This window comes from Nerophis ophidion, linkage group LG02 (assembly GCF_033978795.1).
Source record: "Nerophis ophidion isolate RoL-2023_Sa linkage group LG02, RoL_Noph_v1.0, whole genome shotgun sequence".
Classification (NCBI taxonomy): domain Eukaryota; kingdom Metazoa; phylum Chordata; class Actinopteri; order Syngnathiformes; family Syngnathidae; genus Nerophis; species Nerophis ophidion.
The window spans coordinates 55,840,336-55,862,622 of NC_084612.1; the positions used below are offsets into that span (position 1 = coordinate 55,840,336).

Below are 22,287 nucleotides of genomic sequence, written 5' to 3' on the forward strand. Positions count from 1 at the left end.
CCCTCAGGCGGTACTGCATCAAAAACCGACATCAGTGTGTAAAGGATATCACCACATGGGCTCAGGGACACTTCATAAAACCACTGTCAGTAACTACAGTTGGTCGCTACATCTGTAAGTGCAAGTTAAAACTCTACTATGCAAAGCCACACCCATTTATCAACAATATCCTGAAACGCTGCCTGCTTGGCTGGGCCCGAGCTCCCCAAGATGGACTGATACAAAGTGGAAAGGTGTTCTGTGGTCTGACGAGTCCATATTTCAACTTATGTTTGGAAACAGAGGACGTGGTGTCCTGCAGAACAAAGAGGCAAATAACCATTCAGATTGTTATAGGCGCAAAATTTCAAAAGCCAGCATCTGTGATGCTATGGGGGTGCATTAGTGCCCAAGGCATGGGTAACTTACACATCTGTGAAGGCACCATTAATGCTGAAAGGTACATACAGGTTTTGGAGCAACATATGTTCTCATCCAAGCAACGTTATCATGGACGCCCCTGCTTATTTCAGCAAGAAAAGTGTTACAACAGCATGTCTTTGTAAAAAAAAGAGTGTGGGTACTTTCCTGGCCCGCCTGCAGTCCAGACCTGTCTCCCATCGAAAATGTGTGGCGCATTATGAAGCATAAAATACGACAGCGGACACCCCGGACTGTTCAACGACTAAAGCTCTACATAAAACAAGAATGCGAAAGAATTCCACTTTCAAAGCTTCAACAATTAGTTTCCTCAGTTCCCAAACGTTTATTGAGTTTTGTTAAAAGAAAATGTGATGTAACACAGTGGTGAACATGCCCTTTCCAAAATACTTTTCGCATGTGTTGCAGCCATAAAATTCAAAGTTAATTATTTCCCCCCCAAAAAATAAAGTTTATGAGTTTGAACATCAAATATCTTGTCTTTGTAGTGCATTCAATTGAATATGGGTTGAAAAGGATTTGCAAATCCGTTTATATTTACATCTAACGCAATTTCCCAACACATATGGAAACGGGGTTTGTATGTCATCACTTGTTCACCGGTCCTTATATTTGCCTTGTTGATGTCTCAAGAAGGGTCGAAATACAAGAACACACACACACACACACACACACACACACACACACACACACACACACACACACACACACACACACACACACACACACACACACACACACACACTGCACCCATAATGAACAATGAAGGCAAGCATGATGGAGGAAAAATAACGAGCACCCTATCTGCTTAATTAGGTACATGGGATGTCAGACATCATCAGAACATTTGTGAGAAATATGTGTCAAAAATCATCCATTATTTGCTCAAACTTTTCCAAAAGTAATCCTCGGTCAGGGATCGGCATGTTGTGCATTTTGTTGGTAAACACCGCCCTCGTGTGGACAAAAACTAGAAGTGCATTTTTTCATAGGCCCACTAACAAAACCCAGTAGTGTCCACTTCCTCAAATATTTCCACAACTGGCATAACTCATGTTATTTTTCATACTCAGTTGTGTAGTTGTTAGAATGTCCGCCTTGAGATGGGTAGGTTGTGAGTTCAAACCCCAGCCAAGTCATACCAAAGACTATAAAAATGGGGCCCATTACCTCCCTGCTTGGCACTCAGCATCAAATAAATAAACAAATGGGTTGTACTTGTATAGCGCTTTTCTACTTTCAAGGTACTCAAAGCGCTTTGACATTACTTCCACATTTACCCATTCACACACTGATGGAGGGAGCTGCCATGCAAGGCGCTAACCAGCACCCATCAGGAGCAAGGGTGAAGTGTCTTGCTCAGGACACAACGGATGTGACGAGGTTGGTACTAAGGGGGGCTTGAACCAGGGACCCTCGGGTTGCGCACGGCCACTCTCCCACTGCGCCACGCCGTCCCTATATCAAGGGTTGGAACAATGAGCTGCTGCTGCTCACTGCTCCCCTCCCTTCCCAGGGGGTGATCAAAGGTGAGGGGTCATATGCAGAGAATAATTTTACCACACGTAGTGTGTGAGTGACAATCATTGGTACTTTAACTTAACTTTTGTCGATGCACACTAGCATGCATGCCAGCAATTGCATTCTGTACAATTCGATGTTTGTAATTGCACACTAGTGTTGTAACGATACCAATATTTTGGTACCGGTACTAAAATTATTTTGGTACTTTTTTAAATAAAGGTGACCACAAAAAACTTGCATTATTGTCTTTAACTGGACAAAAAATCTTAGGGTACATTAAACATATGTTTATTATGTCGTGGCTTGTGCAGCCCTTTGAGACACTTGTGATTTAGGGCTATGGAAATAAACATTGATTGATTATTGCAGTTAAGTCCTTAAATAAAATAGTGACCATACTAGATGACTTGTCTAATAGTAGTAAGTAAACAAACACACAAAGGTTCCTAATTGGTCTGCTGACGTATGCAGTAACATATTGAGCAGTGTTTTTCAACCTTTTTTGAGCCAAGGCACATTTTTTTAATAAAAAAAAAATACGGAGGCACAACACCAGCAGAAAAGGTTAAAAAATGAAAGTCCACCAGGTCATCGTGCCTTATTTTGAGTTTTTTGTTGTTTTTCAGTGTGTAGTGCTTTAGTTCCAGTCTTGCGCTGTTATTTTGGTGGATTTTCCTGTTTTGTTGGTGTTTCCCTGTAGCAGCTTCAGGCCTTCCTTTGAGTGCTATTCTCAGCACCTGCTTTGTTTTCGTAATTAAGACTGTATAAGTTGTGTGAACGCTATCCTTCGTTTGTGGGGACATTGGTGATTGCCATGTCTGTACGGATGTACTTTGTGGACACCATCTGCTGCTCCACTGTAAGTCTTTGCTGTTGTCCAGCATTCTGTTTTTGTTTACTTTGCAGCCAGTTCAGTTTTACTTTCGTTTTGCATAGCCATCTCTACGCTTCAGTGCCTTTTCCTAGCGGGACTTGCCTTTTGTTAATTTTTGGTTTAAGCGTTACATACCTTTTGTTTGCCCGCTGTACTCTGCATATTGGAATCACGAAAAACCATCCTCGTCTCACCCGACGCGTTCCGACTTCTACAAAGCAATTAACTACTGCTGCCACCTATTGATATGGAAGAGTATTACATGGTTATACAGCACAGACACATTATCTGCAGATTATAAATATTGATTTGCAAAAAAATGTTTTGGGACCACTTAGTTAAATTTGCATAATTTTCCACGGCACACCAGACAATATCTCACGGCACACGCCGTGGCACAGTGTTTGAAAAGCACTGTTATAGAGGATCTTTGGCTATAGGTCATGTCCCTAAACACCGCAACATGCTCCTGTGTCACAGGATCTTTGACTACCATGTTTGCAGTAGGTACTCAAAAACAGCTGAGCACCCCTGTTACATTGTCAAAAATATTTCTGTTCAAGGAATATTTTCTCACTTTACACTGAGATCTCATCTCATGTACAGGTCATTATTTTTCTCTTGCAAATAAACCCACATAGGTTCCAGAAGAAGAGGTACCAACCTGGAGAATGAAAAAGGTGGTACCTGGCACACCTCAAGTCATCTTTAATTTTTAATATCCGCCTAAGCAGACAACCAGGGAGGACAAAAGCAGATGAGGTGGGCGTCCATTGTATAGACTGCTTCGGCCTTTAGATGTATCAGTTGATTCCGTTTTGTTGTTTGGACTTACTCCTTTTATGCAGCCAATTCTCATAAAATATATCCTAAAATATTTGATTAGCAATTTGTCGCAGGCCCTCAAAACATCAGCACCGTCCTGTCAGGTAGAACAGTGTTCCTGTTACGTGCGACGAGGGAAAGAGACAACACCACGTCAGAGATCAGTTCAATGGGTTTATTGAACTCTAGGTTGATGAAATGGTGTTAGACGATGTGTAGAATTACCAATGTAAATGTTACCAGAGTTTGTTGTGTTGGATGAATCCTTTGTCAGACCAAAGGGGCAAGCGAGAGGGCGGGGGCTGGAGAGAACCAACGAGGTCCATGTCCAAAACAGGGGTCGAGGATTGAGGGAGGCAGTCCAGAATTCAGAGGGAAGTCGAGGTACACGGCTCGATCATGGAAAAAAAATGCGGGGTAACACAGAGGACATACTGTAAGACACGGGCTCAGGGAAGGCATAGAGAGGGAAAACAAGTACGCAAGAGGGAAGCCAGAGACGGAATGCTTACTACGAGGAGTGAACTACGTTCCGGCACTGGATCTTCAGGTCCGCTGGTCTTTATGCTGTCGGTCTTCATAAAATCCAGGTGCGCTGATTTGTGATTGCCTTCAGCCTTGCAGGCGCGTGGCCGAAATGCCTGCAGAGCTCGCAACAGATGACATGCGGGATTGCGCATGCACAGTGACAGTTCTTTAAGCATTGTTGTTTCGTAGTTGTAGTCCATGATCTGAACATGTCTTGTAACTGTGTGAATAAGTGCATACTTTTTCCTGCGCTTCCATGTTAATGTTTGTTTTTATTTCAATCATATATGGGCTGCTGCGGTACACACTTGTAATACACATTTCCACTACTTGTGGCAGTAATGAAAATCTCAAACAAACAGTTTCTCAAGCGTAAAAGTTATGACTAAATTGGTGAAGTTGTGTTTTCATTTGCACTTTAATGTTATTGATAGTTTAGTCAATATATATGTATAAGTATTTGTTTTAATTTCAGCACAATTTTATGTAAAAACATTTTGGTCAGTTATATATTAGTCCCTACTTATGCTGTATATTTGGTTAGCACTTATTTGTCTAATCAGCCTGACCTAAGCCGGCGACTTACAGTCGTGATCAAAAGTTTACATACACTTCTAAAGAAAATAATGTCATGGCTGTCTTGAGTTTCCAATAATTTCTACAAGTCTTATTTTTTGTGACAGAGTGATTGGAGCACATACTTGTCGGTCACAATAAAACATTCGTGAAGTCTGCTTCTTTTATGAATTTATTATGGGTCTACTGGAAATGTGACTTAATCTGCTGGGTCAAAAGTATACATACAGCAATGTTAATATTTGCTTACATGTCCCTTGGCAAGTTTCACTGCTTATGCTTGAGTTTGGACCACTCCTATTGACACAATTGGTGCAGTTCAGCTAAATTTGTTGGTTTTCTGACATGGACTTGTTTCTTCAGCATTGTCCACCCGTTTAAGTCAAGACTTTGGGAAGGCCATTCTATAACCTTAATTCTAGCCTGATTTAGCAATTCCTTTACCACTTTTGACGTGTGTTTGGGGTCATTGTACTGTTGGAACACCCAACTGCGCCCAAGACCCAACCTCTGGGCTGATGATTTTAGCTTGTCCTGAAGATAAGGTAATCCTCCTTTTACATTGTCCCATTTACTCTCTGTAAAGCACCAGTTCCATTGGCAGCAAAACAGGCCAAGAGCACAATACTACCACCACCATGCTTGATGGTAGGTTGGTGTTCCTGGGGATAAAGACCTCACCTTTTCTCCTCCAACCATATTGCTGGGTATTGTGGTCAAACAGCTCCATTTGTGTTTCATCTGACCAAAGAACTTCCCTCCAGAAGGTGTTATCTTTGTCCATGTGATGTCATGAATGTTTTGGTGACCAACAAGTATGTGCTCCAATCACTCTATCACAAAAAAATAAGCATTTTAGAAATTATTGGAAACTCAAACTCAAACTCAAAGACATCCGTTATTATTATATTATGTTCTTTACAAGTGTATGTAGAGCTTTGACCACAACTGTATGTTAAACAAGAATCTTTGTGCTTAACACAGGGATTCATATAATTTAACAAGGTTGGAAATTGTTAATCAGTTGATTACATTTAAGAGTAAACCCGCCTGGTTTAGTCTTGGCTTCTCTGTTCTGCCTGGGACTGGAACTTGGCTCGTCCGGCATGAGCAATCAACCCAGAATAGAATGCGGTGTAAGGGGGTTAGTGATTGATAGCCACCATGCTTTTGTCTCGTCCGAGGTTTGAGTCCCAAGCAGGAACTGAACGAGGCAGTTTACACTTATTCAGGGTGGCCCTCTGTAATGAAAAAGGTGGACTCCAGGCCAAAAAATCGAATTAAGAACCCCTAATAAAGAAGATATTTGACTCATTGTTTTTCACCTCCAAAAGTTGAATGAGATATCCCTAGCATATTAGCGTTGTACCCTACAATTTTATTAATTTGTTGTGGTACCAAATATGTTTTATTGGTAAAATAGTTTCACTGGATTCAAAGATTTCAACATGATGTTGCAAAACAAGGAGGGACTAGAACAGACGCCAAGAAAACAATAGTGGAAGTTGACAATGCTAAAACTAAAACATCCCTGATTGTACATCTGACAGAAATCCAATGTCATGTTCATCCTTCAGTAATATGTCCATACAATCACCATGTTTGAGCACACTTTCAAAAGCGAGTGAGGTCCTTCAAGGCGCAGAGGTGGGCGGTTTGAAAAGCCCCGTCCTCCTGAAGTAGCGCACGATGAGCGGCACCGCCATCAGAGTGATGCTGATGCGCACCGGAGCAAAGAGTTTGTGGACGGCGTACGCTAGGACGAACGTGCTGGTCCCTGCGGCCATCTTGGACTGAATGATGGCCTGGCTGAAGCCCACTTTGCTCAGCACGGCGGCCATGTCAATCCCACTGGTTGGAGACAGAAAAAAAATATATATATCGTTTTTCCACCGAGCTCCCTTGGAACAGTGACTCATTTCTTCACATGACACAATAAGCCAAGCTTTAATCAGCTAAACACAAGGTTACCAAGTGGTCACATGGTGATAATGCCCCAGGGTCTCTGCTCCTTCAGAGGGTGATAATCAGAAACCGCCTGCTGCTAATCTCTCTGCTATTTAAAATGACTATGGCTGGCAAACTGAAGACACATGCTTGAAGATTTACACTTTGCAGCGCTCCTTTTCAAATGAACATGTCCATGACAGACAGAGGCAATGACTTGATTTCCAGCATGGCTCCTCTGAGAGTTCACACGGCGTTTGCAAGGGGAGGAAACAAAGTCATGTTTTATGCAGACAGTCATTAAGTTAGAAACACTTCCTAAAGATACATTTAATGGCTACTCTGCAGTCCTAGAGCAGTATTTTTCAACCTTTTTTGAGCCAATGCGCACAGATATTAAAAAACAAAACTGGAGTTGACAGTAAAAAGTCGTCGTCGCAATTTTTGGATGTGACTTTAAACCATAACCAACAATTGTTGGATATGACTTTAAACCATAACCAACAACTGTTGGATATGACTTTAAAACATAACCAACAATTGTTGGATATGACTTTGAAGCATAAGCAAGCATGTATCAATATAGCTCTTGTCTCAAAGTAGGTGTACTGTCACCACTTGTCACATCACACCCTGACTTATCTGGAGTCTGTGTAGTTTTTTAGTTCTTGTCATGCGCTCCTATTTTGTTGGCTTTTTCTTTTTTTTTTTTTGGTATTTTCCAGTAGCAGCAGTTTCATGTCTTCCTTTAAGCGATATTTCCCGCATCTAATTTGTTTTAGCAATCAAGAATATTTCTGTTTTTTTCATCCTTTTTGTGGGTACATTGTTGATTGTCATGTCATGTTCGGATGTACTTTGTGGACGCCGTCTGCTCCACAGTAAGTCTTTGCTGTCATCCAACATTCTGTTTTTGTTAACTTTGCAGCCAGTTCAGTTTTAGTTTTGTTCTGCATAGCCTTCCCTAAGCTTCAATGCCTTTTCTTAGGGGCAATCCCCTTTTGTATACTTTTGGTTAAAGCATTAGATACCTTTTTACATGCACACTGCCTCCCGCTGTTTCTGACATTTATGAAGCAATTAGCTGCCACCTACTGATATGAAAGAGTATTACACAGTAACTCTGTCGAGCTCTAGAAAGCACTGACACTCAACAACAACACATCATTTGCAGAATATAATTACTGGCCTGCAAAAAATATTTTTAACCCAAATAGGTGATGTTAGATAATCTCCCATGGCACACCAGACTGTATCACACGGCACACTAGTGTGCCATGGCACAGTGGTTGAAAAACACTGTCCTAAAACATGTTTCCCTTATACACTGGTTCTCGGTTAGTTGTTGCCTCATCCCTCACTTCAAGTGGGAGTGAAGAATGAGCTAATACGTCCAGAAGAGACAGAGATGATACAGCATTATCTATACACCTGCTGGTTGTTTCAGCACACTGCAGCTAGCCCTGGATAGTCCCATTTCTTAACGCTTCAGTTGCAAGCAGGATTCTCACAGGAATGAGGCAAAACAACAACCTTACCTACTGTACTGCAATAATAACTACACACAGGGGGTCCCCACATCTGCGGTCCCCTCCAAGGTTCCTCATTGTCATCCTAATGGGTTGAGTTTTTTCTTGCCCTGATATGGGATCTGAGCCGAGGAAGTTGTTGTGGCTTGTGCAGCCCTTTGAAACACTTGTGATTCAGGGCTATACTGTATAAGTAAATTTTGATTGATTCATTGATTGATTGATGAAAATAAAGACAACCCACTGAATGAGAAGGTGTGTCTATATATTTGTGGTGGTGAGGACGGCGGAAAACATTAAAGGGACTCCTCTTCCTCCTATTCAGGAAATCGCAAAAAGCCGCTGCCTGACCAGGTCTCAGAAAATCTGCAGAGACTCCTCCCACCCCCACCAAGGCCTGTTTTCACTGCTGGACTCTAGAAAAAGGTTCTGCACCCTCCGTACCAGAACCTCCAGCTTCTGTAAACAGCTTCTTCCCTCACGCTATAAGACTCTTGAACGCATCATAATAATCCCCTCAACTCCCCCAAAAATGGATTAACTGGCTGGAATATAAAGACAATATAACATACATCCATAAACGTGGATGCATATGCAAAAGTGCAATATATTTATCTGTACAGTAATCTATATATTTATATCCGCACCTTATTGCTCTTTTATCCTGCAGTACAACGAGCTAATGCAACAAAAGTTTGTTGTTATCTGAACTGTAAAGTTCAAATTTGAATGACAATAAAAGGAAGTCTAAGTCATATATGTGTATATATATCTATATATATATAGATATCTATATCTATATCTATAGATATAGATATCTATATATATATATATATATATATATATATATATATATATTGTATTATCGGGCCATCCCTAATTATGATTACAAAAACATCATTCAAATCATATTTTTTTTTATCAAAAATGAGTTTTAATCTTATGTAAGCTACCTGGATATGAGGAGGTAGAACATTCCCAGAGACGTGAGGGAGATCCCGATGTGAAAGGAAACCCCTACAGCTCCGTATTCCTTAAAAACTTTTTTTAGCTGCTGGGTCTTGTTAGGTTTATTTCCATCTGGCTCGGACCCTCTGGGGGCTTTTCCTGGGGTTGAGGGGTCCTTTAGAGTTTTTCCGTCCTGGGTGGGATGAAAGGAAACAGAACAATCAATTACTTGAGCAACTGAAGTCAAATGTGAAGTCGCTTGAGTACACAAACTAGTCTAGTCGGCAGCTGCTTCCTTGTACTACGTTGGTCCGAGCTTTCAGAAGGACTCCGCAGGTTGGCAGTGTCCTCACTGGCCTGTCAACAAAGGACAATAGTGTGGGTGTTGGAGCTGTTCCTCTGCTTTTGAGAGGCCAGTGAGCACAGACTTAAAGCAGTGGGCTTTGAGCGGGGTTACGCCACTGAGGACATATGGGAGGGGAACTTTGGGACCTCTGTGACTGATAACTTCTTAAAGCATAAGCGAACACATGCAGAGTCATACTAACACACACTCCTTTCACACACGCCCTAACACTGTGCAATGTTCTGTTGGCTGCAAATAACATCGGTAGTAGTCATAATACTTGAGAGGATGAGCAAGAATAGTTTTGTAATTATTACAGCAATTGGCTAGTCGGTGGCTAAATTTTACTATGCATATACTGTATTTCATGCTTGACCGCAGTCATGTTTTTTACCCAATATTGCTCAAATTTGACACACATGTGCTTGTCGTGTCCAGAAGGTGTGTGCCATATTTTGTTCTGATTTGGCTTAACAACCTCAAGTTACAGTCTGTTGTTTTGTAGAGCGCATTGGGCTGTATACAATATTTTAAGTAAATACAACCGATAGGGGTCAAACTGTGAAAGTTTATCACAACATTTTAAACAACCTGCTAACACATTTTGTTTTTTAATTCAAGACATCCGTATTCCCAGATCAGATTAAACATGTAGCATATCACTACAGTGTGTTACAAAAGTGAGTACAGCACTCATATTCCTGCAAATTCCTGATAATATATTTTCACAGGACAACCCTGTAGAAAAAGACAAAAAAGCCGGCAGAAGCCAAAAAAATAAAAATTAATACACTTATTTGTAACAAGAATAAGATCTAATAACTTGTGTATATTTGTGCAACACTTCAGTCATCCAGTGCATATTTTGAAAAAGGCTTTAGTTGAGTTAAAGATATTAAAAAAAAGCATCCAGAAATATTTTTTTCAGTGGCAAGTAGGAACCAGCTGATGCACACAAAGTTGATGTGTATTGAATCAAATGATAATAATAATAATACATTTTATTTTGAGGCACCTTTCTAGGCCTGTGTTTTTCAAACTGTTTTAAGCCAAGGTACATTTTTTGGGTTGACAAAATCCAGAGGCACACCACTAGCAGAAATCATAGAAAAAGGAAACTTGGTTGACAGTAAAAAGTCGTTGTCGCAATTGTTGGATATGACTTTAAACCATAACCAAGCTTGCATCAATATAGCTCTTGTCTCAAAATAGCTGTACTGTCACCACCTGTCACATCACGCCCTGACTTATCTGAGGTCTGTGTGTATTTTTTTAGTTATTTTCTTGCGCTCCTATTTTGGTGGCTTTTTCTCTTTTTTTGATATTTTCCTTTAGCAGTTTCATGTCTTCATTTGAGCGTTATTTCCCGCCTCTACTTTATTTTAGCAATCAAGAATATTTCAGTTGTTTTTATACTTCTTCGTGGGGACATTGTTGATTGTCATGTCATGTTCGGATGTACATTGTCTTTGCTCCACAGTAAATCTTTGCTGTCGTCCAGCATTCTGTTTTTGTTTACTTTGCAGCCAGTTCAGTGAAGTGAAGTGAATTATATTTATATAGCGCTTTTCTCAAGTGACTCAAAGTGCTTTACATTGTGAAACCCAATATCTAAGTTACATTTAAAACCAGTGTGGGTGGCACTGGGAGCAGGTGGGTAAAGTGTCTTGCCCAAGGACACAACGGCAGTGACTAGGATGGTACAAGCTGGGATCGAACCTGCAAACCTCAAGTTGCTGGCACGGCCGCTCTACCAACCGAGCTATGCCGCCCCACAGTTCAGTTTTAGTTTTGTTCTGCATAGACTTCCCTAAGGTTCAATGCCTTTTCTTAGGGGCACTCACCTTTTGTTTATTTTTGCTTTAAGCATTCGTTACCTTTTTACCTACTTGGTGCCTCCCGCTGTTTCCGACATCTACAAAGCAATTAGCTACCTGCTGCCACCGACTGATATGGAAGAGTATTACACGGTTACTCTGCCGAGGTCTAGACAGTACAGACACTCAACAAAACCACATAATTTGCAGACTACAATTACTGGTTTGCAAAAAATATTTTTAATCCAAATAGGTGAAATTAGGTAACCTCCCATGGCACACCAGACGGTGTCTCTCTGCAGAGTAGTGTACCACGGCACAGTGGTTGAAAAACACTGTTCTAGACACTCAAGGACATGGGTACATTTGTTAAAAGCTGTGCAACACAACAATAAATCAAAAAGTTTGAAATAGACAAATAATCTGATCAAGCCAAAATACAACACTGTGCAAATGAGGTCAGAGGGAAAGGGCAGTCCTAAACAGATGGGTTTTAATACACCTTAACTGTAAACTTTTTAAGATGGGGTATGTATTTTTAAAATGGGATAAGTATTAAGAAAGTTGTGACATTTTTAACAAAAAAGTAATACCCAAAATCATGACTTGACGTCATATTAGATTAGAGAAATTTGTGAATTTTGTCCGGTTTTAAAAATGTATAACTTTCATATCAAGAGACAGTATTTTATTATTGAAATTGTCTTTACAAGACTTGATTGACTGAAACTTTTATTAGTAGATTGCACAGAACAGAACATATTCCGTACAATTGAAAAACTTAGACAAGTTTTTCAACTTGTCTAAGTCGGAGGATGCACGTTAATCAATTCATGGTAAACGTGGACATGTCTGATAATACTGGTTTTATGTACATTTTTTTATTTAAACATTGTACACACATACCTAGAAAATAAATGAACGTTCGAAAAAAACTACAGTGGGAATTGGCAGATAAGGCGTTTTGTAGGTAGTTTTAAATTGGATTTATTTTTTTTTTACATTAATCAAGGTAAGGTCCAAATATTCACATTAATGACTTGACAAAGTCAACCTAATATTCGAATGATCCACTTGACACTCTTGTAGGGAGGCTTTGTTTTAATCAGAAAAATAACAGAAAAATCCGCAGTTTATTCCAAAATGATTGTGTGTCCGTCTCCTATGTAATTGTGCTCTGGAATAAAGTTGTGAATGACATCTGCTGGGTCAAAACATGCTCTCTTCCTATCAGCTATTTACTTACGAACAATGTCAAAGAGATTTCTTTCAAAAACCATTCATCAATATTAAACCTGTAAAGACTGTGATGGTTAGATAAAAGAAGGGCACTTTATGTAACATGCATCCAGAGACTGTTTACCACCAGTTTTGCCCTTGTGAAAGCACTCGATCACTATGGCAGGGCATCTTGTCCTTTCATCCTGGACAATATTCCTGATAAATTTGTGCTTTGTTTTAAAGATGTGCTATTCGGATTGATACAGTACGAGACCAAAATTTGAAAAGGAATTTTACCTTTGCAACCTCATTATACAATTGGCTAAGTTTTATATTCGTAGATGGAAGTTTCTCAATACCCGACCTGTTTTTTGCGCTTTAAAAAAAAAAACCTATTACAAATTTACTTTAAAACACTTTCTACCTCTAACAACCACTAAGCTGTGAAAACTATGATGTTTTCGGCAGATTTGGATTATTTAACGGAACTTGTGTGAGCCTATGATTTCTACCATGAATTGATTAACGTGGACCCTGACTTAAACAAGTTGGAAAACTTATTCGGGTGTTACCATTTAGTGATCAATTGTACAAAATATGTACTGTACTGTACTGTACACACAGTACACACACACATATGTATATATAATTTTGCATTCTATTATAGTTGCTTTATTGAGTTTACAACCACATAGCACTGTTTTGTACAATTTTTTTACGGTTTCTGTACTTGTTTTGATTATTATTTTATTAAAGAAAAAGCCATCAAATACATTAAAAGCTACTCGTCAATGTTCGAGTAGTTTGATTTTTCAGTGAATACTTACTCGGGTAAATGCATGATTACTTTTTCCTTTTACTTAAGTCATACTTTAAAACCGTTCTTTTTAGTGGGGTGGGACCCCTAGGGAAAGTTTGGTCGTGTGACCCCCAGCAACCTGCTTTCTCAAGGTTAAGGTCAAGGTTGCTTTAATGGTACCCGGAGGTCAAAAGTTGTGCAGACATTCGTAATTCAATGCATCACTATCAGCATGCAGTATTATGATTGTAATTCAATGCATCACTATCATCATGCAGTATTATGATTGTAATTCAATGTATCACTATCATCATGCAGTATTATGATTGTAATTCAATGAATTACTATCATTTTGTAATTGTAATTCAATCAGGATTTCCCACACATTCATTTATTTGTGGCGGCCCGCCACGAAAGAATTACGGCCACCACACATAAAAAAAAAAAAATATATATATATATATATATATATATATATATATATTTATTTTTTTTTCCAGCTTTTGACTCGCTCGACCGCTCATAAAAGCAATGGGACTTTGTCTGTGAATGGAGCTTGTAGTTAAATATTATATAAATATGTAAATATTATATAAATATGTAAATGAAGTGTTGTAAATATATTCCAACTCCGAGTTCTTCTTGGTCATCGCCGCCGCTGCCGCCCCCCAGCCCCCCACTACCCACTACCACAAATAGATGCCTGACCTGTGGGAAACACTGTCAATGTATCACTACCATGCAGTATTATGATTGTAATTCAATATATCACTATCAACATGCAGTATTATGATTGTAAGTTAATGTATCATTATCATCATGCAGTATGATTATTGCTTTGCTAAGCTGCAAAAGATGCTCATTGTCGCCATTAAACCTGACTTAATTTTGATTAAAAATATGTTTTATTCATTTTTGTTTTGTAGGTCCGTGTTTTTTTTATATTGTGCTACTGAGTTAATGGTGTTGATCAATTTAAACTTATTATTCATTGTTTATTTGATTAAATTTTTTTTTTTTAGTTTTGAATGGTTCAAGCGGGTCAAAAAATGCAATTAAAAATAAGAATTACACGTTGTTGAATTTCAGGCAAATTGACGCACTTTAAAGGCCTACTGAAACCCACTACTACCGACCACGCAGTCTGATAGTTTATATATCAATGATGAAATATTAACATTGCAACACATGCCAGTACGGCCTCTTTAGTTTGCTAAATTGCAATTTTAAATTACCCGCGACTTTCTTGTTGAAAACGTCGCGGAATGATGACACGTACGCGTGACGTCACGGACTGTAAGGAAATATTAGCGCTGCACCAAACACGGCTAAAAGTCGTCTCTGTTAATGGCGAAATTACACAGTATTTTGGACATCTGTGTTGCTGAATCTTTTGCAATTTGTTCATTTAATAATGGAGACTATAAAGAACAATGCTGTTGGTGGAAAGCGGTGGATTGCAGCTGTCTTTAGCACCGAGACACAGCCCGTGTTTCTTTGTTTGTTGTGAAGCTTTAACACAGAGCGGTCAAGCTAACATGTTTCTCTACGTCAACCAGCATGTTTTTGGATGGGGAAATTGTGATATACAGTATATCTTACCGGAGAAATCGTTGGATTATTCGTCATCCTGCGGCAGCTGTTGAAAAGGCAGCTGTGAGCTTGGCTCCTCGGCTTCTCTCTGAGACACTGCGTGTTCACTGCAGCCAACCGACCTCGAGGTATGTCTTTTTAATCTTTAAAATCTCACTAAAACACTATTAAAACAATAACCAGATAAGGGATCTTCCAGAATTATCCTAGTAAATGTGTCTAATTACATCTGAAACGCCACACTGCCACCGCCCGGAGTCGTCGTTTTAGTCTTTTTCTAGTCCTTCACTATCAATATCCTAATTCATGAATCTTTCATCCTCGCTCAAATTAATGGGGAAATTGTCGCTTTCTCGGTCCGGATTGCTTTTACTGCTGGTGGCTCCCATTAAAAACAATGTGAAAATGTGTGGAGCCCTGTAACGTGACGTCACACGCACATACTTCCGGTAAAGGCAGGGCTTTTCTATTAGCGACCAAAAGCTGCGAACTTTATCGTTGATGTTCTCTAATAAATTCGTTCAGCAAAAATATGGCAATATCGCGAAATGATCAAGTATGACACATAGAATGCACCTGCTATTCCCGTTTAAATAAGAAAATCTCATTTCAGTAGGCCTTTAAATAGTTTCTGTTAGACTAAAAAACAATGTTAGTAGAGGTATTCTTTGATTGATGGATTTTTTGATTGAAACTTTTATTAGTAGATTGCATAGTTCAGTACATATTCCGTACAATTGATCACTAAATGGTAACACCCGAATAAGTTTTTCAACTTGTTTAAAGGCCTACTGAAATGAGATTTTCTTATTTAAACGGGGATAGCAGGTACATTCTATGTGTCATACTTGATCATTTGGAGATATTGCCACATTTTTTGCTGAAAAGATTTAGTAGAGAACATCAACGATAAAGTTTGCAACTTTTGGTCGCTAATAAAGAAGCCTTGCCTGTACCAGAAGTAGCAGACGATGACGTCACCCGTGTGAGGGCTCTTCACATCCTCACATTGTTTATGATGGGAGCCTCCAACAAAAAGAGCTATTCGGACCGAGAAAACTACAATTTCCCCATTAATTTGAGCGAGGATGAAATATTTGTGGCTGAGGAGATTTATATCAAAGGACTAGAAAAAAAGAAATAAATAAAGTTAAAAAAAAAGGCAATTGCATTGTGACCGTTTCAGATGTTTTTAGACACATTTACTAGGATAATTCTGGAAGATCCCTTATTTGCTTATTGTTTTAATAGTGTTTTAGTGAGATTTTAAGGATTGTAAACACATACCTCGAGGTCGGATGGCTGCGGTGAACACGCAGTGTCTCAGAGAGAAGACAAGGAGCCAAGCTCCCAGCTGCCTTTTTTGACATGACAGCTGCTGCAGGACGACGAATAATCCATTGATGTCTCCAGTAAGATATACATCACAATTTCCCCATCCAAAAACATGGTGGTTGACGTAGAGAAAACATGTTCGCTTGACCGCTCTGCTTCACAACAAACAAAGAAACACCGGCTGTGTCTCGGTGCTAAAACAGCTGCAATCCACCGCTTTCCACCAACAGCATTGTTCTTTATAGTCTCCATTATTAAATGAACAAATTGCAGAAGATTCAGCAACAGAGATGTCCAAAATACTGTGTAAATACGCCATGAACAGAGACATCTTTTAGCCGTTTTTGGTGCAGCGCTAATATTTCCTTACAGTCTGTGACGACAGGCGTATGCATCATCATTCCGCGACGTTTTCAATAAAAAACTCGCAGGAAATTTAAAATTGCAATTTAGTAAACTAAAAAGGCCTTACTGGCATGTGTTGCAATGTTAATATTTCATCATTGATGTATAAACTATCAGACTACGTGGTCGGTAGTAGTGGGTTTTTAAAGGCCTACTGAAATTAGATTTTCTTATTTAAACGGGGAGAGCAGGTCCATTCTATGTGTCATACTTGATCATTTTGCGATATTGCCATATTTTTGCTGAAAGGATTTAGTAGAGAACATCGACGATAGAGTTCGCTACTTTCGGTGCTAAGACAAAAGCCCTGCCTCTACCGGAAGTCGCAGACGATGACGTCGCAAGTGTGGGGGCTCCTCACATATTCACATTGTTTATAATGGGAGCCTCCAACAAAAAGTGCTATTCGGACCGAGAAAACGACAATTTCCCCATTAATTTGAGCGAGGATGAAAGACTCGTGTTTCAGGATATTGATAGCGACGGACTAGAAAAAAAAGTTAAAAAAAATAAAAAAAAATAAAAAAACGCGATTGGGACGGATTCCTACTTTTTTAGACACATTTAATAGGATAGTTCTGGGAAATCCCTTATCTTTCTATTGTGTTGGTAGTGTTTTAGTGAGTTAAATAGTACCTAGTAGTCGGAAGGGTGTCTCCACGGGTGTCTTGACGCGCAGTGTCTCAGGGGAGTCGACGGCAGCTATGGACGGCACAAGCTCAGCTTTTCTCCGATAAGAACTGACTTTTTAACCACAATTTTCTCACCGAAACCTGCTGGTTGACGTTCCGTCTTGATTCATGCTCGCTTGACCGAGCTCTGATCCATAGTAAAGTTTCAGGTCCGGGAATTTTAAACAAGGAATCACCGTGTGTTTGTGTGGCTGAAGGCTAAAGCATCCCAACTCAATTTTTCTACTGTGAATTCTCCAATATTAATTAAACAAATTGCAAAAGATTCAGCAACACAGATCTTTAAAATACTGTGTAATTATGCCGTTAAAGCAGACGACATTTAGCTGTGTGTGTAGCGCTCATACTTCCTAAAAACCTGTGACGTCTTGCGTACACATCATCATTAGACGTTTCCAGGACGAAACTCCCAGGAAATTTAAAATTGTAATTTAGTAAACTAAAAAGGCCGTATTGGCATGTGTTGCAATGTTAATATTTCATCATTGATATATAAACTATCAGACTGTGGGTAGTAGTGGGTTTCAGTAGGCCTTTAAGTCGGGGTCCACGTTAATCAATTCATGGTAATTCTATGATTGTATGTAAAAATTGAATATCGCAAACAAAGGTTTTGAAAATCAAAAAATGAAAAAATTAAATAAAAATACATTTTAAAATTTCAACGTACTTCCGGGTGACGTTATAAATGACATGCGCATTAAAGCCCATTGACAGCAGGTGTGCGGACTAACGTGGGTCAACGTCACGGCCACGTACGCGTAAACAAAAGTACACGAGTGCCAATTTACGCACTTTATTTAAGATTATAACCAACTTTTGTTTGCTGCTATTTAAATACCTCCACAATGTTGTTGTCGTCGCCGCTCCTCTTGGAGGCTGTGGCCGCGGACGAAGCGTGACTCGACGGCATGGCGGATAAGAGCCGGATGTTACCTGCTAGCAAAGCCACGGCGTCCGCTCGCCTCAACACACTCGAAGCCCGGCCTCCGCTCGGCTGACGTGCGGGCTCGAAACGCCGCAAGTGTACCGTGTCGCGGTGGTGGCGCCTCGGCGGGTCTTCCGGTCGTCGTCCTCCGAGGTCAGCTGACGTCTTGCTGACACCGCAGCCACTGCACGTCCTGGTTAACGTACAAGTGACGTTCTTCAGTGTGCGTGCGGGGAAGGAACCCGCGGACTGCAGACCCATGCACGCCGTACGTAGCAACATGGCGGCTTGTGTGTGAATGTTGTTCAAAACGCAAAAACACCGTTAAACATGAAGGAGTGACGGTCCTAACATGCTGGTCGTGCCCGCCTGTCTTCGCACTGCGCAGCCGCAGACCGGATCCTTGCCTGTGTGTGTCTGCGTGTGCGACAAGGAAGGCAACATGCATTCTTCGGAGCTGCCACTAGAGGGTAGTGACAGGATGCCATGACGCTAGGTAAACATGTTGGAATGAGTGAGTAAAAATGTGCATCTTTTGTAGTAGGACCTCTCTGTCACACACACACACACACACACACACACACAGTGTTAATTCTATTAAAAATAGCCATCAAATACATTACAAGCTACTCTTCAATTACTCAGTTAAAGGCCTACTGAAACCCACTACTACTGACCACGCAGTCTGATAGTTTATACATCAATGATGAAATATTAACATTGTAACACATGCCAATACGGCATTTTTAGTTTACTAAATTGCAATTTTAAATTTCCCGGGAGTTGCGTAATGATGACGTGTACGCTTGACGTCACGGGCTGTTAGGAAATATGAGCGCTGCGCGCACATGCAGCTAAAAGTCATCTGCTTTAACCACATAATTACACAGTATTTTGGAGTTCTGTCTTGCTTAATCCTTTGCAATTTGTTCAATTAATATTGGAGAAGTCAAAGTAGAAAGATGGAGTTGGGAAGCTTTAGCCTTTAGCCACACAAACACACGGTGATTCCTTGTTTAAAATTCACGGAGGTGAAACTTTACTATGGATCACAAAGCGAACATGGATCCCGACCGAATGTCAACCGGCAGGTTTCGGTGAGAAAATTGTGGTAAAAAGTCGCTTCTTACCGGAGATCAGCTGAGCTTGTGCCGCCCATAAAGCTGCCGTCGACTTCCGAGACACTGCGCGTCAACACACCCGTGGACACACACCTCCGATTATCAGGTACTGTTAAACTCACTAAAACACTAGCAACACAATAGAAAGATAAGGGATTTCCCAGAATTATCCTAGCAAATGTGTTTAAAATCATCTGAATCCGTCGCAATGCAATCGTTTTTTTTTTGTTTTTTTTTTAGTCCTTTGCTATCAATATCCTCAAACACGAATCTTTCATCCTCGCTCAAATTAATGGGGAAATTGTCGTTTTCTCGGTCCGAATAGCTGTTTTTGTTGGAGGCTCCCATTGAAAACAATGTGAAGATGTGAGGAGCCATCAACATGTGACATTGTCTGCGACTTCCAGTAGAGGCAGGGCTTTTCTGTTAGCAAGCAAAAGTTGCGAACTTTATCGTGGATGTTCTCTACTAAATCCTTTCAGCAAAAATATGGCAATATCGCGAAATGATCAAGTATGACACATAGAATGGACCTGCTATCCCCGTTTAAATAAGAAAATCTCATTTCAGTAGACCTTTAAGTACCAATGATTGTCACACACACACACACAAACACACACACACACCGTGTGGCGAAATTATACTCTGCATTTGACCCATCACCCTTGATCACCCCCTGGGAGGTGAGGGGAGCAGTGGGCAGCAACGGTGGCCGCGCCCATTAGTGATGGGTTGATGAGGCGTCATGTGTCGTTTCGACATATTGCAAAACTGTATTGATATTATGTCACTAAATACTGACATCTGTTTAAAAATCCCTACAGGCAACCTGTGGACCGACTCAACTGACACTGATTTTATGACCTAGTAAATACAATTATATCAACCAAGTCATTGTATTTCATTTAGGATGATTTAATATCTTCATTTAAAGAAAAATATATTTTTATCTTTTTTAGATACAGTCAATAAATAACAGTCAACGTGTTTAAATCGGGAGTTAATCAATTCATGGTAAAAAGGTAATAGGTTTGTGTTGATTCAAACAAGTGCCCTAAGGAACTCAGCATGAAATTCTATAGCTGTCCAATCTACCAACTGAGCTATTGAAGAGATAGGTTATTCCTGCGTTTAATTGTAACCAATAGGGTTATGTGGGTGGGATAATTCTGGAAACTTTGAGAGAACAGTATGAAACGACAAGGAAATTAACACAAATACCTTTTTTTCCCAATATATGATCAAAATATTCCCACATGGCGGAAATGATCTCCGACGACGATAAATGACAAACGACAGAAGTGTGGCGATTCTGTTGGCAGCAGCATCTCATTGACAGATGCGCTTCCTTATAAACACAGTTTGGCGCGCAGACGTCAGTGCGACACAGTTCGTGTATCGGTCACGTGGCCGAAACAGCTCGTGATCGGTCACCTGACTTTCGAAAAGCAGTACGCGCACCGACACAGGGTGTTGCTCCACGAGCTTGACGTATGCGCCGATGCATCGGTGTTGCCGAACCCATCACTAGTGCCCATGAATCATTTTTGGAGATTAACCCCTGATTCCAACCCTTGATGCTGAGTGCCAAGCAAGGAGGTAATGGCTCCCATTTTTATAGTATTTGGTATGACTCGGCTGGGGTTTGAACTCAAAACCTACCGATCTCAGGGTGGACACTCTAACCCAGGGGTGTCAAACTCATTTTAGATGGGGGGGGGGCACCTGGAGAAAAACCTACTACCAAGTGGGCCGGACTGGTAAAAATCACAGCACAATAACTTGAACATAAAGACAACTTCAGATGGTTTTCTTTTGTTTAAAAATAGAACAAGCACATTCTGTAAAAGTACAAATCATAATGTTGCTGTTTTTTTTTTTTTTTTACACTATTGTACATTTATTTGTCGTTATTTATACTTTCTGAATAAATTGTGATAATGTTCATCAGTCAACTCATCTGTGTTCATTTTCAATCTATCAAGATAAAAAATATACATCGCAATCAATTTACAGTATGTTATTTTGTAGTTTACTCATTTTCCTTGACTGGTGTGCTAACATTATGTGGTTTGTTTTTATTTTGTTTTACATATGTAGCGTCATCTACAACGATACAAATAGTTGAATTGCGACATCAAGTGGACCCATTAAAAACAGCAGTTTCTTTCAGTCCAAAATTTCGGCTAATTTTTAGACTTAGCAAACTCATCCCACAGGCCGGATAAAACCTGTTCGGTAGCCTAATCTGGCACACGGGCCTTACGTTTGACACCCCTGTTCTAACCAGTATATTTTTCCGATAAATTTGTTATGACAATACCTCTGCATAACATTGTAAACTCATCAAAAATAAAGGAAACAACACACAGTCTCTCCGCGTCCCCCACCATAGTTACAGTGAAGCCAAGTGCCATATACGCTCATCATATTCTGGTACAGCTAAAAAATAAGTTCCCCAAGATTACACCCCCCCGACAGGGGGGCCCTCCCCACAGTTTGAGAGGGACTGGTTTAAGGTAACCCTCTTTTGAATAAAATTTTACACGGGTAAGTGCACCGTGAATTTATTGAATCTCATGCTCTTAGCTTTGTATGGACTCATCGATCGTTTACAAACGGAGTTTGGAGAGGAAGTGACGTCAGAATGCGCCACAGCCAGCTTCATAATAACTCTGAGCTAACCACTGGAAAGATGGAGGCGAGTCATCCAGACATGCGCACGTTTCTCCTTCCTTTACATGTACAGACGCTTGTGGAAATCACACATAAATACCTTAAGAGAAAGCAATTGCAGCTATTTGGGATACAACACTTCTCAGACGGCAAGAGAACTTTCCATTGTCCAGGTCAGCTGTG

At 40.1% G+C, this 22,287-nt stretch overlaps 1 protein-coding gene across 3 annotated transcripts; it reads right to left on the reverse strand.

Annotated features, from left to right (window-relative positions):
- Window positions 1-6,104: 6,104 nt before the first annotated feature.
- Window positions 6,105-18,725, reverse strand: fam210b (family with sequence similarity 210 member B). Of its 3 annotated transcripts, none has more exons than XM_061886888.1 (4): window positions 18,221-18,725; window positions 9,445-9,528; window positions 9,177-9,364; window positions 6,105-6,598 (listed from the first exon to the last, which is right to left on the reverse strand). In XM_061886888.1, exons 1-4 carry the CDS (start codon window positions 18,587-18,589, stop codon window positions 6,382-6,384), a joined length of 858 nt encoding a protein of 285 aa, XP_061742872.1. In that variant the 5' UTR covers window positions 18,590-18,725; the 3' UTR covers window positions 6,105-6,381. The 3 variants fall into 3 exon arrangements, with proteins under 3 accessions (XP_061742872.1, XP_061742866.1, XP_061742878.1); XM_061886882.1 differs by having other exon boundaries at window positions 9,439-9,528; XM_061886894.1 differs by lacking the exon at window positions 9,445-9,528.
- Window positions 18,726-22,287: the final 3,562 nt, after the last annotated feature.